The sequence below is a fragment of the Sorex araneus genome, chromosome 4 (genome assembly GCF_027595985.1).
Source record: "Sorex araneus isolate mSorAra2 chromosome 4, mSorAra2.pri, whole genome shotgun sequence".
Taxonomy (NCBI): Eukaryota; Metazoa; Chordata; class Mammalia; order Eulipotyphla; family Soricidae; genus Sorex; species Sorex araneus.
In genome coordinates, this window is record NC_073305.1 from 101,551,520 (window position 1) to 101,570,449 (window position 18,930).

An 18,930-nucleotide genomic window follows, 5' to 3' on the forward strand; every position below is an offset into this window, starting at 1 on the left:
ACACAATGTAAATGGATTACTTAAAAGCCATAAATATCAAAGTAGTAAAGTGAATGAAATTAGGCATAAATTGTTTTCTCATATGCATAGTTTTTCACCTCTAAAAATATTTCGTTCCTTTTTACATCCAGGAATTAATCACAGCGTGGTACATAGGATTTTTGGTTCTTATTTTTTCATCTTTCCTTGTCTATTTGGTGGAAAAGGATGCCAATAAAGAGTTTTCTACATATGCAGATGCTCTCTGGTGGGGCACAGTAAGTATAAAAATTACTTTTTATAATTTGGATATTGTGACATGTTGCCTATGAGTACAGCATAATGAGTTCCTTATATAAATATTATAATGATGAATGGTCTCAATTAAAAAGATTAACTTCCAAAAATGCAATTTTGTGAAAGTGTATAGGATTTATAACCATGTAAAGTTTACTCCATCTACTTGGTTCAACAAGGTTAAATTATCAGTAGTATTTTTGAATGTTAGACTGTTGCTCAAAGTCATTTTTAATTGTCAATAAAATGTTGATAAAATGCTTGTTTTAAGTCAGTACAGCACAATTTAAATTTCAATTGTTACATTAGTTAACCATTTATTTAAAAGATTATCTGGAGTTAAAAAGAAAGCGCATGGTACTTAAATGAAATATAAAAGTTAAAATTTTGATACAAAATGTGAAAAAGGGAGGCTGGGAGAGATAGTGCTGTGGGTAGGGCTCTTGCTTCCATGCCCTGACCCAGATTTGATCCCTGGCTCCCAAATGGTCCCCAGAGCACCACCAGGAATCATTCCAAACAGAGCCAAGAGTTACACCTGAGCATTGCCGGGTGTGGCCCTAAAACAGAGAGAGAGAGAAAGAGAAAGAGAGAGAGGATTCTTAACTCTTTCTGGGAACTAAAATTATAGACACCTGATTTCTTTTTTTTACTTTTTAAATTTTATTGAATCACTGTGAGATACTTACAAGCTTTCATGTTTGTGTTACAATCTCACAATGATCAAACACCCATCCCTCCACCAGTGCACATTCCCACCACCAATATCTCAGGTATACCCCCTTTTCCCACCCTCCCCCTGCCTCTAAGGCAGACAATATTGCCTATACTCTCTCTCTACTTTTGGGCATTATAGGTTGCAACACAGACACTGAGAGGTCATCATGTTTGGTCCATTATCTACTTTCGGCATGCATCTCCCATCCCAACTGGTTCCTCCAGCCATCATTTTCTTACTGATGCCTTCTCTATTCCATCTGCCTTCTCCCCTCTGCTCATGAAGCAGTCTTCCAGCTATGGGGCAATCCCCCTGGCCCTTGTATCTACCGATAGACACCTGATGTCAAACTTTTCACCCATATGACTTTTTCTTAGTATTATTGTTAAAAAATAGATTTCCAAATAAATCAAAGTGAAATGATGACTTTCAAAATGATAGAAAATCGATACATGCTGAAGGTTTCCTTTTTCTGCATTTAAGTCAATATTAAGGTGAGTGCAAAGGACAGTCCACATACCAGAAACTTAGACATATCAGAAACACATCTATTTGCATCTGCAAAGAGAGGTAAACAAACTTCTTCCACAACATGTAAGGGAAGTCAGTTAACCCTTCAGTGGACAGATTTATTGATATCTATAAACATAAGGGGTTTTTTTGTCTTGCTACTAGTTATCTATATTCTAGAGAGTTGATAACTACCTCATTGGTCATTAAAAGTACAGAGTTCTATGCAATCAGAATTTGATCACTTGAATCTATTCTAACCAAAGCATAGTTTTCTATTAAAGCAAAATGTATCTCTAATTTCACAGATTTTATGTAGTGAATATTTTTTTCACCTTATTCCTTAAGACATTTCAAGATGTTGTTATGTGAAAATTCACAGTATTCATAAATTTCTAAAAAGTTTTTACATGTCTTTGGTCCAGAAAGACCAAATTAAATTCTCTTATAAATCATCACTAATACTTATTAAATACTAGATTCTTGCCAAAATAAAGATGCATCATTTTTTTAAACTGTGATTAAAATTTTGACAAGTTGTTTGCTTGTACTTTGAAACACAGATTTAGTTAATATTGCCGCATTGTTCATTACTCACCAAAAGTTCATTTGTGAGTGCTAGATATCTTGTCAGGGACAAGGAAAATTTGCCAAGCCTTGGATTAAGCAGATACTGGTACATTTATTTGTTGCACAGCAGCATTAAGTAAGAATTAGATATGCATTCACCCAAAGATTAGGATTTCTTCTTAAGTCAGAATAAATGTTGGCAAGTTTGTGCCATTTGGTATAAAAATATTCTATTGGTGTAATAATTTGGTTTGCAGCTCCTCTTCCTACTAAACCCCCACAGCAATATCGGACATTTTGAAAGGAGGAAAGTGGGAAAACCCAAAAGAGAAATCATCTGACATTCTTAAAAATACTTTTATATGTAGAGAGCAAATGAAAAATCCATGACTCATGGAGTGGGGGGGTGGGAGAGGGGGTGGATAACTGTCTAAACTGAAACAACAGGAATCTTTTCCAACCTGCAAGGAAAGACAATTTATTATCTTATAAATTGTCATAATGAATGTATTACTTTAAGCCTAGTTTTCCCTTTTTTGAATGGTTCTAATATGTTTAAATGACTGACATGCTCAGGTACACTTCCTCCCATTGAGATGTAGTTGTTGGATATATTCCAGCATCTCTCTCTTTTTCTTTCCCCCCTCACTCTCTCTCCCTCTCTCTCTTTTCTCCTTAATACTAATAAGAATTGCTGATTGTGTGTTAAACAGTGTGTGGGAAACTCCTAATATACCTCTCACTTAGTCATCAGCTTGTTTCCTTTGCTAAAAAAATCCACTTAGCATGTTTTTCAAGGTCATATTTGTGACTTTCAGGAGAAGAGACATTCTCATTGATTTCCATTTCAGTGTTGGTATTTTGACTTAGGTTTAGCCTATTCTTAATGGGTTTCTTGAATGGCCTAAATATGTCTCTCATTTTCTAATGTGGTCTTGAATAAGAAAGTAAAAATCTTTTAAAATGCCAGGCTTCTGAAACAAAAAAAGGTCTTGTTGGTCCATTGTGGGTTGGTTGATATTAAGTGACTCACCAGTGAAACTGGAGCTTAGAAGGACTCTAAGGCAAGTAAGATCACTCATTATTTCTACTCATTGTGAGAAGAATGTGTATTAGGTCTTCAGTCTGATAAAAAAAAGCTGTGACTATTATTCTTTTTACTAAATATTAATCATGATCTTAATGAAATACATGGCTACTCTGACAGATAAAAATTGTTATACAAATAATGGACACTTCATAGCAAGGGAAATATTTAGAATAAACAGGTAAATCAAAATGTCCAAAATGTTTTCTAAGTGCTAGACTTTAGTGACTAAAGAAAATCACATTCATTTTTTAATGTCACCATTATACTTATGTCAGCATTAAGTATCAAAATGCAATTTGTGATCCATCTAAGTACTGGAGGAAGTGACTGTTCTCCTGTTCACTTTGACCATTGATGTGTGTGCATCTCCTTGACTACACCCCAGGATAGCAGTGTTAGTTCTTTAATTAGCACTTCCCCTCCTTGCTACTATTTTAATAGCATAAACTGGATAATGAATTATCTTATAAGTACTATGTTTTCTGTACTCTGTTGCAGTGTCATTAATGGAATACTATATTTTAATTGTAACTATACCAATGTCTGTTGCCATTTTTGTCTTTTAACATACTTTATTGCCAAGGAATTCTGGATATTTGTTTTTCCAGATTGAGTTAGTATAGTATCACTGTATCACTGTCACTATCATCCCCTGCTCATCGATTTGCTCCGGCGGGCACCAGTAACATCTCCATTGTGAGACTTGTTGTTACTGTTTTTGGCATATCAAATACACCATGGTAGCTTGCCAAGCTCTATCGTGCAGGCGAGATATTCTCGGTAGCTTGCCGGGCTCTCCGAGAGGGGTGGAGAAATCGAACCTGGGTCAGCCGTGTGCAAGGCAAATGCCCTACCCACTATGCTATCACTCCAGCCCTCATAATATATACAAGTATAGTATATTCTTGATTATTAAAAGACTTGTGTATCTTCAGGACTTTGAAATGGTAAATATTTATGGTGTATAATAAAGCATGATACATAGCTCTATGATCTTAATAACCTAACGAATGTTTAATTCTTTTTTTTTAACTTTTTATTAAATCACCATGTGGAAAGTTACAAAGTTCTCAGGTTTATATGTCAGTTATGCAATATTCAAACACCTATCCCTTCACCAGTGCCCATATTCCACCACCAAAAACCCCAGTATACTGCCCGCCCCCACCTCCTACCCCCTACTGTATAACTAATGAATTTCACTTCATTTTTTCTTTACCTTGATTACATTCCATAATTCAACACAAAACTCACTATAGTTGTTGGAGTTTCCACCCAAGAGAGACAGACCTACTACATTTGATAATTAGTTTTTCATTGCTGGAAATGAAGAGATATGTAGCCCCACTGATACAAGTACATAACTCTCTCTCTCTTTTTTTTTCCCTTTTTCCTTTTCCCCCCTCATCCCCCTTCCCGTGCCTCATAGTATGGTGTATGCCACACCGAGTCGGCCAGCGTGGGGCTTTTGCTTAGTTCACAGTCCAGAGAGGTGGCTGTTACATTAAAAACCTTCAATATTTCAACAAAAACTTACTGTTATTATTTGGAGTTTCCCCCCCAAGTCAGACCTGTTCAAAAGGAACCGTTTCACATTGCTGACAATTATAAATGTTAAGTCCGCTGCCGCATCTGCGCGGTTTGGGATTTCTGTATAAAGTCCAGGGAAAATTCTGCCAGAAATTACATAGCCCAGCTCACAGTCCCAGTGCATTGCTGTAAGAAGTCTCTGGATTCAAAGTCTTTAGGTGCAGAGGGTCCGATTCACACTCAGCGGCTCCGGATTTATCTGGGCCGAAGGCGTGCCGGTTATGCCCCCTTCCCATGAGTTCCTGGGTGCCCCAAAAGTAAAAACCGAATACCTCTGGGTTTGGAGTCATAGAAGATGGCGCCTGCCACGTGGGTGCCGCCAGCCCGCCACTTTCCGTGCAGGAAGACAGGGTGGGGAGGAAAAAAATCCACCCCCGGCAGTACAAAGTTGTAGCCCAGTTCGCAGTTCCAGTGCGTTGCTATCGGATGCTGCGCTGGATGCCCGAATGTGTTAGATCTCTGGAATCAAAGTCTTTAGGCACAGAGGGTCCCCGAATGTTTAATTCTTATAGAAACATGACCTAGAAGAATATGTCAGACATACCTGCTTGTAATTGTGTATGACTTTGTTTTTCAGTTCTTATGCTTTTTATTTTCCTGCTTTGCACATGCCAATTTTCAAAAGTTAGAATTTTAGAAGTTAAATGTTATTATTTTAAAAGACTAAAAATAGATAAAAATCAAATTTAAAATCTCTTTCCATTAAGAGGATATATAGGGCTGGGGCTTGAGCAATAGTACAGCAGCTAAGACACTTGCCTTGCATGTGACCAATCCAGATTCAATCCCTGACACCCCATATGGTCTCTTACACCCTCCAGAAGTGAATCCTGAGTTCAGAGCCAGAAGTCCTGAGCACACCTGCAGGTAATCCCAAAAAAAGTAAATAAAGAAGGTGTATTGGACTTCCTGATCATTTGGTTTATCTCCCAACTTTTGGAAGGATTCTGCAATTGATCAGCACTGCTCACAGACAGTAACAATTCAACTAATACTAGTACCAGCTCATGGGATTAAGTGAAACAATCGATAGTAAATACCTGACACTAAGACAATAGAAAGTACCCAGTCAAAGATAGTGGATAATGTGGATGTAGATATCACTGTTGTGGACAGTTGATGAACACACCTTTATAAGAAGAAAAATAAAAATTACCAAAAGATTTCATAAAAGAGCCACAGCTTAAGCACAGAAAAGGTTTAGAAGTTGGAGGTTTCAGTAAGATGTGCTAACTTCTGCAATCACGTCTAAAGGATGTTGATAGCAGAGGAGGTGGAAGTAGGGCCAGGGATAGTCACTCTGCTATTGAGGCATTGGCAGCTACAGGAAAAGAGGATCTTCTGGAAATCAGGAGATAGTTCAACTGTTAGGATGCAAGATCCAGGTTTGATTCCCTGCATTACATAGTTCCCTGAGCATTACTTGGTGTAGCCCTGGCGGTCCCCAGCACCACCAGTCTGGCCCAGATAATCCCCAGCATCTTGGGATTCAAGCAGCATTGAGTCCTCAGGCTCTTACATTAAACCACTGGCCCAGTTGACCAAGAACTTCTGGTGGGGCCTCCCAGGCCTCCTTAGTACTACTTGAGAAGTCTCCCTTCAAAAAAGAGGATCAGGGGCTGGAGGGATAGCACAGCGGGTAAGGTGTTTGCCTTGCACGAGGACAACCTGGGTTCGATTCCCAGCATCCCATATGGTCCCCTGAGCACCGCCAGGAGTAATTCCTGAGTGCAGAGCCAGGAGTAAACCCTATGCATCGCTTTTGGTGTAACCTAAAAAGCAAAAAAAAAGGGGGGGATCATCAATTGCTCCACTTAATGGTGTATCCTATAATTATTTTCTTTCTTTTGAGTTACTTTAGATTTATTCTGAAAGAATATGAGAGTAAATTTTCCTGAAGTTATTTTTATTATTATCTCTTTTATTCCCATTATTTTTTGTCCTTTTAAATTGCTTTAGATTGTTCTAAAATAATTTGAGATCAGATTTTCCTGAAGCAATTTTTGTTCTTAAAATGAGCTTTCCTTGAAGACCAATTTATCCCATTTCTTCTTATTGGTATTATTGTGATTAAGGTATTTAAAGGGATGAGGGGGAGGGAAAAACTGGTGCGAACAACACAGCTGGTATAAATCTACCTTTGAGGAAGCACCTGGTTACAACCTCTACCTGAGACCATGTGTCTAAAACGATTGCTTCATGCTTATAGAAAAACAATGGTATCAGTCAAATTTACTCCAATGGTTCATACTGAAAATCTTACAACCTTTCCTTAAGCAAACCATTTAGACAGCTCTTCTTATAATGTATAATGTGCAGTCAGTGGGGTATTCAGCCCAAACATATGCCCTGGTTTTCATTCCCCGGTTAATCTAAGAGTAAGACATTGTGAAAATCTGTGGAATAAACAAAGATACTCTTGCCTTTGATGATACCAGTAACTTCCTTACATTGAATATAAAATGTTTTCTGAAAAATTTTGCAATCTGTTGTTTTATTACTTAGTCCTGGTTAAATAAATGTTAGCAGCTGTTTCTTACTAACAATGATTTTTATTGGATGGTATAAAGGCTTTACTGGGCCATAAGATAATCAACACGCCACTTATTATTCACAATTATCGACTCCCAAGAATCTCAGCTATTACAAGTATCTACAAATCCTACTTTTTTAGAGGGCCGGGTCAATAGCATAGTGGGTAGGGCATTGCCTTGCACGAGGCAGACCCGGGTTCGATTCCCACCATCCCATATGTTTCCCCAACACCGCCAGGAGTAATTCCTAAGTACAGAGCAAGGAGTAATCCCTGCGCATCACTGAGTGTGACCCAAAAAGCAAAACAAACAAACAAAATCCTACTTTTTTGGCTTTTATTTATGAAGTATATTGAGCATTCCTTTGAGAAATTCTTTCTGAAGAAGTTCTAAATTAGTTATTATTAATTCTTATTATAGAAAGTTCTTATCATAGGAAGGTTTTTTTAATATAAATTTATTTATTGAGTCACTGTGAGAACAGTTACAAAGCTTTCGGGTTTAAGTCTCCATCATACAATGATGAAACACCTGTCCCTTCACAAGTGCACACTTTCCACCACCAGAAACCCCAGTATACCCCCCATCCCACACCCTCCCCCTACCTGTGTGGCAGATTATTTCCATTATTTCTGTGCAATTTTGGAATTCTGAAATTTTAATAATTAAATCTGGAGGGATTTCTGCCAAAAGCCACTGTGTTCTGAGATTTGTTTGTGTGTCTCTAGGACCATGACCGTTAGCAGCTTAATCAGTAGGGGGAGGGGCCATTCATGGGCGGCAACTCGAGGTCTCATCGGGGCAGGGGAGGACAAGGGCCCACCATCCCATGAGACCCCATGTGTCTCGCCACTGCTGGCCCATACCTGACTGTCCAATGGCCTCTCATAGGAAGATTTTTATGTTGAATAATGTTTTTAACATTACAACAGGCAGTATTAGTTCATAAACATTGAGCACATGTGTGTGTTAAAAAAAAAAAAAAGTGGGGGAGTTCTCACCACATGCATTCGGTGACCATGAGCTGCTTTCCCATCTCAGCCACTGTTGTCAACCGTGGCATGAAGGAGGAAACAGGGCGACCAAGCTGGTTGGTGATCAGTTGTCATTTATACCAATCTCTGTCTCTTCCAGACTCACACTCCTCTCATCCTAGTCTCACACACCCCATCCAGTTTCACTCCCTACATCCAGTTTCACTCTCTACCCATTCCAGTCTTACTCTTCCCCCCATTCCTGTCTCCCAGCATTAGTTAAGAACAAAACATCAAAGGTTGGGGGTAGTAATTACACATAGGTGAGATAGCACAATCAATATATGAAAAGCCCTTCCTTCCAGGGAAGCTTCTTTTAAGACAAAGATCTCTTCCTGCTCAAGGGTGAAATGTGGTCTCCTTTCCTTAGTCCATATCCATTTGAATGGTCATCTTAACTTTACTTCTTAATAATCTTTCTAGTCATTTTGTATGGACAGTAGGAAATATATTAAGTTTAAAGATGGGGAGGGGACATCTCACATATATCCTAGACTACAGTCCTCAGGTCAGAGTAGTTCTTCCTAATCCCAGTCAGGTCCTTAACCAGCTACTTCTTTTTGGGTCAAGACAGTGTTTGTCCATGACCGTGCTATTTAACTTATTATAAATTTTATGGCACTTGGCCGGTCCCTTTTTGATGCTAGAGTAGACCACAGCTTGCCCTGAGTCCATCCAAACCTCTTCATCAGTACCCTCCTTTAGAGATGCTAGGAATTAAGGGCAACTGTGGTTTAAATCAAGTAAATATGACAGATGCCCAGGAGTAAATATTATTCACAGTCAAGTTACAAAAGCATAACATTAACTATCTTCCTGTGCCTATACAAAAAGGACATTGCTCTAAAGTATACTGCAAAGGATATAAGGGAAAGATAAAAGCAATATTTCACTTACATATACAAAATCCGGCTAGAGCAGTAGCACAATGGGTAGGGTGTTTGCCTTGCATACAGCTGACCCGGGTTCGATTCCTCCGCCTCTCTCAGAGAGCCCAGCAAGCTGCCACAAGTATCTCACCCGCATGGCAGAATCTGGCAAGCTACCCGTGGCATATTCAGTATGCCAGAAACAGTAACAACAAGTCTCACAATGGAGACGTTACTGGTGCCTGTTCAAGCAAATTGATAAACAATGGGATGACAGTGCTACAGTGCTACAGTATTATAGTAAAATAATTCTCCTTATTTAAAGATGCCCTCATTTGGGGGGGATTATGCAATACTATAGAACTCTATAAATAAGATCTTTACTATTCACATGAATGCATTAGCTGTACAGTGGTTAAAATTTGACTGTAGTGTCTGGCATGCCATTAAAAACCAAATCAAGACAGCTTGGACTGCATGCTCATTTGTTTCTAAGGATTTTTCCTGAGGAAGCATTCTAAATTGCTAAACACACAAAGTTGCTCCCAATCCACCTTAGACTTTGCTACCACCATCACACCTGTGTGCCAACATTTGCAACCCACAGATTTTCAGAAAATAGCTTTTCTCACCTGCATGACTGCAAATGAGCATATGGACTATGAGGACATAAATTTATTTGAGCTGTTCCCATCTGCTAAATCACCTTCAAGTAAGTGATTCAACTGAAGAGATGGCACCAACTTCCAGCCCTCCTGAGGTGGAGTAATAGTGGATGTGGGTCAGACCCTCTCATATGCTGCTCTGCATGTCAGGTCATAAGCAGAGAATGCAACTACCCGCCTCTTCAATAGGACTTAAAGGCCATGATAAATGGCATCTTCTCACTGAATGAAAGTATTACTCTGCATTAAATATATACTGAGAGAGACAATTCAGAAAAAATTATCATTTTATTTTTGTAAATAAATTCAGTTTCACAAGGATATTGTCAAATACTTTCAAATACTTTCAATGAGTAGTAAATCTATAAGTGTGGAGGAGAATGGGCACTGGTGGAGGGATGGGTAAACAATCACTGTATGACTGAAATGCAAACATGAAAGTCCATAAGTTTGTAACTACCTCACAGTGATTCACTAATAAAAAATCTATAATAAATAAATAAATACAGAAATAGAAGAGCAAACAAAGGAAAGAAGGGAGAGAGGGAGAGAAATAACCTATCCTGCATAGGATGACTGGTGTCTCTTACAAGTTCTTAAAATAGTAAATTAAAATGAGATTATTTCCAGTAGAATGGATTTCATTCAGCTGCAATTGCCTTCAGCCCTTAAAGATGACTTACGAAGTTTCTCATTATTTGGTTTAGCCCTGAAAGATTCTTAGATTTCCAGAACAAATAAATGTTTTTGTTTGTTTGTTTGTTTGTTTTGTTTTGTTTTGTGGGCCACAGCCAGCTGTGCTCAGAATTTACTCCTGGCTCTGTACTCAGGGATAACTTCTAGTCGGGCTCAGGGAACCATATGAGTTGCTAAAGATCAAACTAAGGTTGGTCGTGTACAAGGCAAGTGATGTGTAGTATTGCTCTAACCCATTTGACAAAGACATTTTTAAAACAGTTATGGTAGAATACACAGCAAAAGAGCTTCTGCTCCGTGGCTCTCATGGAGAAATCCAGCTGGTGAACAGTCGGACTCTCCAACTGCTAGGAAAACATACACATTGTGTCTTTAGGGTAGTTTGGCCTAAAAGTCCAGAAAATCAATGAACAGGACACATTAGAACTTGTTAAAAAAAAATTCAACCACTCATTGCCTTAGAGTGTCAACTAGATCAAACAACGGGGTCATGTGAAGACACGAAGAGTTTCACACATTTTCATTGTAAGTAAGTACATCTCAGAAACACCACCATTTCCCTTCTGGTGTTACCTGTCTATTTACACCACCATTTCCCCTCTGGTGTTACCTGTCTGTTTACATAGAAAGTCTTGGTGGTTCTATTTGTCATCATAAGAAGTGATTCTCCCTTTGGGCTCAGAACAGGAAAATCACCAACCCTCTCCATGGCATGAAGGGAGACAAAACTGTCACCCTGTTACCAGACCCTTCTAAGGCCATGCTGTAAGCAAAAGGCCTACAAGATTTTTACCAAGCAACATCTGGACCACTTTGACATCAGAGTGGAGGAAGTGGCTGAAACCAGACCTTGCTGCTGGTTATTTTGCACCCACTGCAATTAGGTCAACCAAAAGCCTCATCCACAGCAAAGAAAGGTAGAAATTCTCTGTAATCCCCAGGGGGACTTCAGAATGAAGTTGTCAGAATTCACAACACTATTTTCTACCCCACAAATCAACCGTCCAAAAGAGAAAAGCAACCCTAAGCTCAGAATTAAATCGAACAGTTCTTTATTCAAAATAAAATACTGAGCATCTCATTATTTTACCACAGGTTCTTCTTTGGGGTTAAAGACACTAACCTAAATCCCATTTACTAAGCACTGAACTAAGGATAGTAACTAAAAAACATTATTAGAATGTAACTGAAACCATGAAATGTAACATTAGTGGTATGGCCAAACAACAAAATTTCTCCTTCAGTTGATTGCTAATAAACTACAATAACAGGACTAAGATATTTTACAAAAAAAAAAAAAGTTTAGTGGATTAAAATCTGTCACTGTCATCTGTTGCTCATTGATTTGTTCTAGTGGGCACCAGTAAAGTCTCCGTTTTAAGACTTCTTGTAACTGTTTTTGGCATATTGAATACGCCACTGGGAGCTTGCCAGGCTCTGTGGATTAAAATCTACCCTACATGAATCTTCCAAGATTTATTCTGAAGATATTAAAAAAATACAAACAGACAAATTCCAAATTTCAAGCAAGGAAATTGAAACAATAATCCAAAATATTCCCCTGAAACAAAGCCCCAAAACCAGATAATTTCACTAAAAAATTCTAAAAATATATTTAAATATTAGCTAAGACCTCTGCTTTCAAAGTTTTTCCAAAAAGTTGAAGAGCAGGATATTCTTGCAAGTACATTTTATGAATCCAGTATTACCTTGATACAATCACAGACAAAGGCATCACAAAGTAGAAGAAAAAAATACAGATTAATATTCAGACCATCATCTCCAATGGAAAAAAATGCAGATATCTCCAACAAAATTTTATTAAACTAAATTCAACAGTACATTTAAAAGATCATACATCATGACCAGGTGAGTTTTGTTCCAAGAGCACAAGGATGGTTTAGTTTATGAAAGTCACTAAGTGTTATACACTGCTTCAAAAAAAACATTAAAACCCACATAGTCATATCTATGACAGAGAAAATGCAAGATTCAACTTCCATTTTTTATTTTTAAGAAACAATGAAAATTTAGTATGGAAGAAACATTTCTAAACATCATAAAGGCCATTGATGGAAACATTCGTGGATACTATCATAATCAGTAATGAAGACTGAATACTTTTCCTATAAGATCATATACAAGGTTTCCTACTATCACCACTATATTCAATATAATCTTGTAAATCCTAGCTTAGAAATCAAACAAGGAAAGAGATCAAAAGAATCCTGATAAAAATAAGCAGAGAGATAAATAGCAGCTAAGGCATTTACCTTGAACATGGCCAACCCGGGGTTGATCCTCAGCACCCCATATGGCCACCCAAGCTGCTGATCACTCATCAGCAGTGATCCCCGATGGCAGAGCCAAGAATAAGCCTGGAGGACCACTGGGTATGACTCAAAAAAAATTATTAAAAAATAAATCCAAATTTTAAAAAAGAACTAAACCTGTTATTATTTGAAGATTATCTGATAAATACTTAGAAACCCTTGAGACTTCACTAAGAAATCATTAGCAAAAACAGAATGGTATAGTAAAGTCGTTGTATGTAAAATAAATGATGCATTTCTATATGTAAAGAATGAAATAGAAGAAAAGAGGTAATAAATCTGTCCCATTTACAATTTCATCAAAAAAAACCAACTAAATAGGAATAAACTTAAGTAGGTGAAAGACCTATAGAATAAAATATTATAGAAAAAATTAAGCATAACTAAAACTGGGATGGTACATTGTGTTTATGGACTAGAAATGTTAACATTGCTTTTGGGGAAGGGGCGGGTGTGGCAGGGGGAAGACATATCAGCAGTGCTCAGGGCTTACTCCTGGCTCTGCAGTCAAGCATTGGGAATCACTTCTGGCAGGCTCAAGGACCATACTGGGGAACTAAGGATAGAACCCGGGTGACCTGTGTGCAAGATAAACACCCTACCCACTGTACTATCACTCTGGTACCCTGCTTTATTTTATTTTATTTTATTTTATTTTATTTTATTTTATTTTATTTTGCTTTTGGAGTTGCACCTGGTGATGCACAAAGGTTACTCCTTGCTTGTGCACTCAGGAATTACTCCTGCCGGTGCTTGGGGTCCATATGGAATGCTGGGAATCGAACCCAGGTTGGCCGTGTGCAAGGCAAACACCCTACTTACTGTGCTATCGTTCCAGGCCTACCCTACTTTATTTTAAGGCAATTTGCTGGCCTGGGAGATAGTACAGAAGATAAGATACTTGCTTGTATGCCATCAAACCCTGTTTTGATCCCATGTACCGCATATATTACTTTGAGTACCACCACTGGTCATTCATAAGCACAAAATCAGAAATAGCAACTAAGCACTATTTGGTGTTGTTCAAAACCCAGGTTCTTTGCTCCCTCTGAAGAGGGGGTAGCAGTTTTCAAGTTCAATTTAATTTCTGCAGAAATAATAGTGGCATTCTTCAAGGATATAGAGCATACATTACTGAAATTTGTATAGAACTATAAATACTCCATAATTGGAAATGATCCTGAAGAATTACACAAAAATTAAATTCAAGATGGATTAAAGACATATATGTTAAACTTGAAACCATAAAATACTGAGAGAAAACATAAGCAAAATACTGCATGGTGTTGCCAACAGTGATGTATTTGGAAAATCAACTCCACTGGCAAGAGAACAAAAGCAAAAATAAACTGGAACTTCATCAAACTAAAACATTTCTGCACAGTGACATTAAACTATCACTAAAATGAGAAGACATCTTGGACTTGGAGAAAATTTTCATACAACATACATTTGTCAAAGGGTTAGTATTTAAGGTATACTGGAAAAACACATAAAGCACAACGACAGTAGCAAAATAACACCATGTACCATGGTCAGAGGGCCAAGAATAAAGCAATTAGGGCACATGCCTAACATGAACTCAACTTAGGTTCAGTTCTTCATACCACATGATCTCCCAGGCACTTCTAAATGTAGCCCTGGTAATCTGTCATACTGCAGGACCCACGCAGCACTCTATCTTCTTGAACCCTTGAACCAACATGATTGGCTGCATATCAGTGATAGTGGCCTCCGGGGTCCCGAAGTACCAGTTGGGAGACCCCCCAAAAAATAGTTGGATTGAAGGGATGAATAGATATTTTCCAAAGAATACGTACAGATGACCAACAGGCATGTGTGGGGGCGGGGGTGGAAGGAAGCTTCTCATTACTTATCTAGAAATAAAATTAAAGGAGCAGTGATCAATCACTTCTAACCAGTTTACAGTGGCCTCTGTCACAAAGATCTGAAACAGCAAATGTTGGCAAGGATTGTGGAAAGAAAGGGACTCTCAAACATTTCTGGTAAGAATGCAAACTCTTCAGTCTCTGAAAATCAATGTGAGGTTTTCCCCAAATGCTAAAAAAAAAAAAAAATAGGCCTATAATAGGACTCAGGATTTTCACTCCTAGGTATCAAACTGAAAATACAGAAAATACAAAAAAATTACAATAGTGGGGCTAATTCAGAAGGACATAGGCACTTCGCTGTGCCCTTCTATTGCAGCCTATTTGGGGTGAAAGGGCTCCCAAAGAGGTCTCAGGGGGCCGCGGGATCACTATGACACTCAGAAACTGGGCCAGTTGTCTCATTGCTGGAGCCAAGATGGAGGGCTAACACTGAAAACATCTAGGGTATACTTGGGGGCCTCGAGGGCCACACTGGGCAGTGCTTCAGGGCCATGTGGCACCAGGCATCCCTGTGCTATCTCCCTGGTCATTACTGCCCTATATACAAAGGTCAGAGATATGGAACAAATCCAACTGCCTAACAAGAGGAGTGGATAGATAATAAGGACATGGTATACATATACACAATGGTGTATCACTCAGCTATATGAAAAGACTAAATCTTGCCAATTATGACAACATGAATAGAATTGGGGTGTCACATTAGATGAAATAAGTCAAAAAAGAGAAACACAAATTCTGGTTGATCTCACTCACATGAGAGCTAAAAGAATACAACAATGGATCAAAATTAAGAGTGCTAGAGCAAGGGGTGGTAGAAAACACAAAAATAAAGTGATTCAGGGCTGGAGTGATAGTACAGTGGGTAGGGCGTTTGCCTTGCACGCAGCTGACCCAGGTTCGATTCCCAGCATCCCATATGGTTCCCCAAGCACTGCCAAGAGTAATTCTTGTAGTGCAAATCCAGGAGTAACCCCTGTGCATCGCCGGGTATGACCCAAAAAGCCAAAAAATAATAATAAAATAAAAAATAAAGTGACCCAATAGATAACAAAGAGATTTAGTGGATGTAACTATTTGGTTTTTTGCAAGAAATGTAAAAAAAAGTGCCTCTAAAACATATGCCATGATGTGAATCAATGTTACCTCAACAAAATACACGTAACAAAATCTTCCATACATATTTAAAATTAGTATTCTATAATAAAATTGTTTATCTCCTTTGAGAGTCCCTCCAGATATTACTGGTGATACTAGATTTATTATCTCCTTTGAGAGTCCCTCCAGATATTACTGGTGATACTAGATTGTCCAGGCTTCTAGGTCTGAGAAATTATCACTCTGAAGTGGGATAAGCCTTCTCTGCTTAGTTGATGTCTAATTAATGTGTGCTTCATCCCTATGGACTTGATACCATCCTCATAGCCCCTCCTAGTCTTTCTCCTGTGCCAAGACTTTCAGTCCCCACAAATGATCCTGTCCTTCTCCATCACTGAAATTGAAGGGAACTGACTCCTTCTCACTCCCATTCCCATTACTGCTGTGTCCATATCTTCACCCCTGCCCACATCCTGCCTTGGACAAGATGCTTTTCACATCAGGCCGATCATTTTGATTGTACCTACCACACCCTCTCTGCAAACTTGTGCAGGTACATCCAAGAAAACCTCCCCTCAGTCAGAGATTGTGGCCAATTTTGTCCTGCATTTCTCTATACCTGTCACCAATATACTTGAAAGCATTCTGTACTTATTAAATATTTATTGAGTGCCTCCTTCTTTCCTACAAACATCATGCAAGATGTTAGAGAGATAACAGAGAGCAGAGACATGGTTCTTCATTCCAATAAAGGAAATAAAGAATCTCCCCAAAGGGAAAAAATTAAGCTAACTAGCACTTATGACCATTGCTGTTAAGCAGCTGAACTAGTGAGCAAAGAGCCTGTTATAGACGAAATGGGTCGTGATGGCCTCTCTGATGACAGGTCTTTGGGATTAGACCTGCGGGGTGAGGAGGAGTCTTGGGAAGAGTAGGGAGAAAAGTGATTTCACTGAGGAAATGGGACTGCCAGTAGCTCTGAGGCCGAAATAGCCTGGTTTGTTTGACAGGCTGATCAGGTACTGTGGTGAAAGTGTGGTGCTCAGTGGTCAAATCAGCATCTTGATGGGTGTGCAACCTGCCCCACCATGAAGGCAGTGAAGCCAGAAAGAAGAACATGAATTTGCAGAGTCTTGGAGAGGTGGAATCCGCAGATACAACTAGCAGATATAGTGATAAGGGAAATGACTGTGTCTGATTTTGTTTGTTTTGTTTTGTTTTCCTTGACCAACCCAGCAGTGCTGGCAGTGTAGTACTGAGCACTGAACCTAGGGCTTTACACATGCCAGGCCTGTCTCTATCACTTGCCTAGGGGATAGGGCTCTTGATGAAGATGGAGGGGGAAAGCACATCTGAGGTAGTGACTGACTGAGTGGAGATGAGAGCTCTGTTTTAAAGGTAACCTGTTTTAAACGCATTGAGTTTAAATGACTATGTGTCCTTCAAATAGAAATGCAAATCTGGAGCTCAGAAGGGTGTTCCGGCCTGAAGACATAAATTGACTGTGTTCAGCATAAAAATGGTATTTAAATCCCTGCAAACTTTTCAGATCACCCAGGAAAAAATGAAAAACTAAAGGGGACAAAAAGAAAGGAAAGTTAGAAAATAGAATTTCTTAAGAGAACCAAATCTTAAGAATCCAGTCTTTAGGGGCTGGAGAGGTAGCACAGCAGGTAGGTCATTTGCCTTGCACCGGGTTCGATTCCCAGCATCCCATATGGTCCCCCAGCACCGCCAGGAGTAATTCCTGAGTGCAGAGCCAGGAGTAACCCCTGTGCACCACTGGGTGTGACCCAGAAAAAGCAAAAAAAAAAAAAAAGAATCCAGTATTTAAAGATAGAGTGGAGTAGGAAGAAATCACACAAAAAAAAAAACTACCAAATGCATGCAAATCTTCCTTAATATGATCCTCAGATTTACAAAGGGGGTGCATCCAATTAAATATTTAAGGAGTTAAAAATTATAATTAGTTTAATTAGTATGTTATAATCAGTATGTTAGTTCAAATATGCACTCAGTGTACCTAACCTACCGTACATCCCAGCTTAGCCCACTATACTATAAACATGCTAAAAAAATAAAAAACATTAGCACATAATCATAGGCCAGAAAAGAGCAGAACCACAGCATCTAAAGATGCTAACAACATGCCACACTGCAGTATATTGGTTGTTTGTGATTATGGGCTGAGTGAGAGCTGCTGCTTCCTGCATCATGAGACAGAATTGTGCTATATGTCTGTCACTGTCACTGTCACTGTCACGATGTTGCTCATCGATTTGTTCGAGCGGGCACCAGTAATGTCTCTCATTGAGAGACCTATTGTTACTGTTTTTGGCATATCCAATAGGCACGGGTAGCTTGCCAGGCTCTGCCTCTCGGGCTCGATACTCTCGGTAGCTTGCCGGGCTCTCCGAGAGGGGCAGAGTAATTGAACTCAGGTCGGCCTCATGAAAGGCGAACGCTCAACTGCTGTGCTATTGCTATATGTCTATAGCCCAGGAAAAGATGGAAACTCATAGCACAGTTTCTACTGAATGAGCATCATTATATATATATGTATATATATGATATACATATATCACTTTTATATATGTGTGATATACACATATCACATATATATTAAAAACACTGTGATTTACAAAGTTGTTCATTGCAGAGTCATTTCAAGCAGTTAGTGTCCCAACAGCACCAGTGTCACCTTCCCTTCACCAATGTCCCCCCATATTCCCTCCCATCCCCAACCTGACCCCTTAAGCAAATGTACTTTAAATTAATTTAAATAAATTAAAGTAAACAAATTTACTTTAAATTATTTGTTCCAACAAAACTTTCAGAAATGGCAAATAAAATAATCATAAAATAAATCAGTAAGAGCCAATTTATGATTGCTATGATTTCAACCTATGTAAATAAGAGAAATAAAACCCTTTAATATGATAAGATGCTTATTCCGATTTACATAAGTAACTTCTAAACTTTGGAATCTAAAATATATTGCATTAAATTTATATTTGGATCTCATCATGGTAATAATAATGCCTTACCTGTTTTT

General features: G+C 38.6%; 1 protein-coding gene across 1 annotated transcript in view; it reads left to right on the forward strand.

The window, feature by feature from the left end:
• Nucleotides 1–18,930, forward strand: part of KCNQ5 (potassium voltage-gated channel subfamily Q member 5) — a 588,348-nt gene that overhangs the window by 459,518 nt on the left and 109,900 nt on the right. Inside the window, exon 5 of the mRNA XM_055134600.1 lies at nucleotides 132–257. Coding sequence (XP_054990575.1) covers nucleotides 132–257 — 126 coding nt within the window. The remainder of the gene's footprint in view (nucleotides 1–131; nucleotides 258–18,930) is intronic.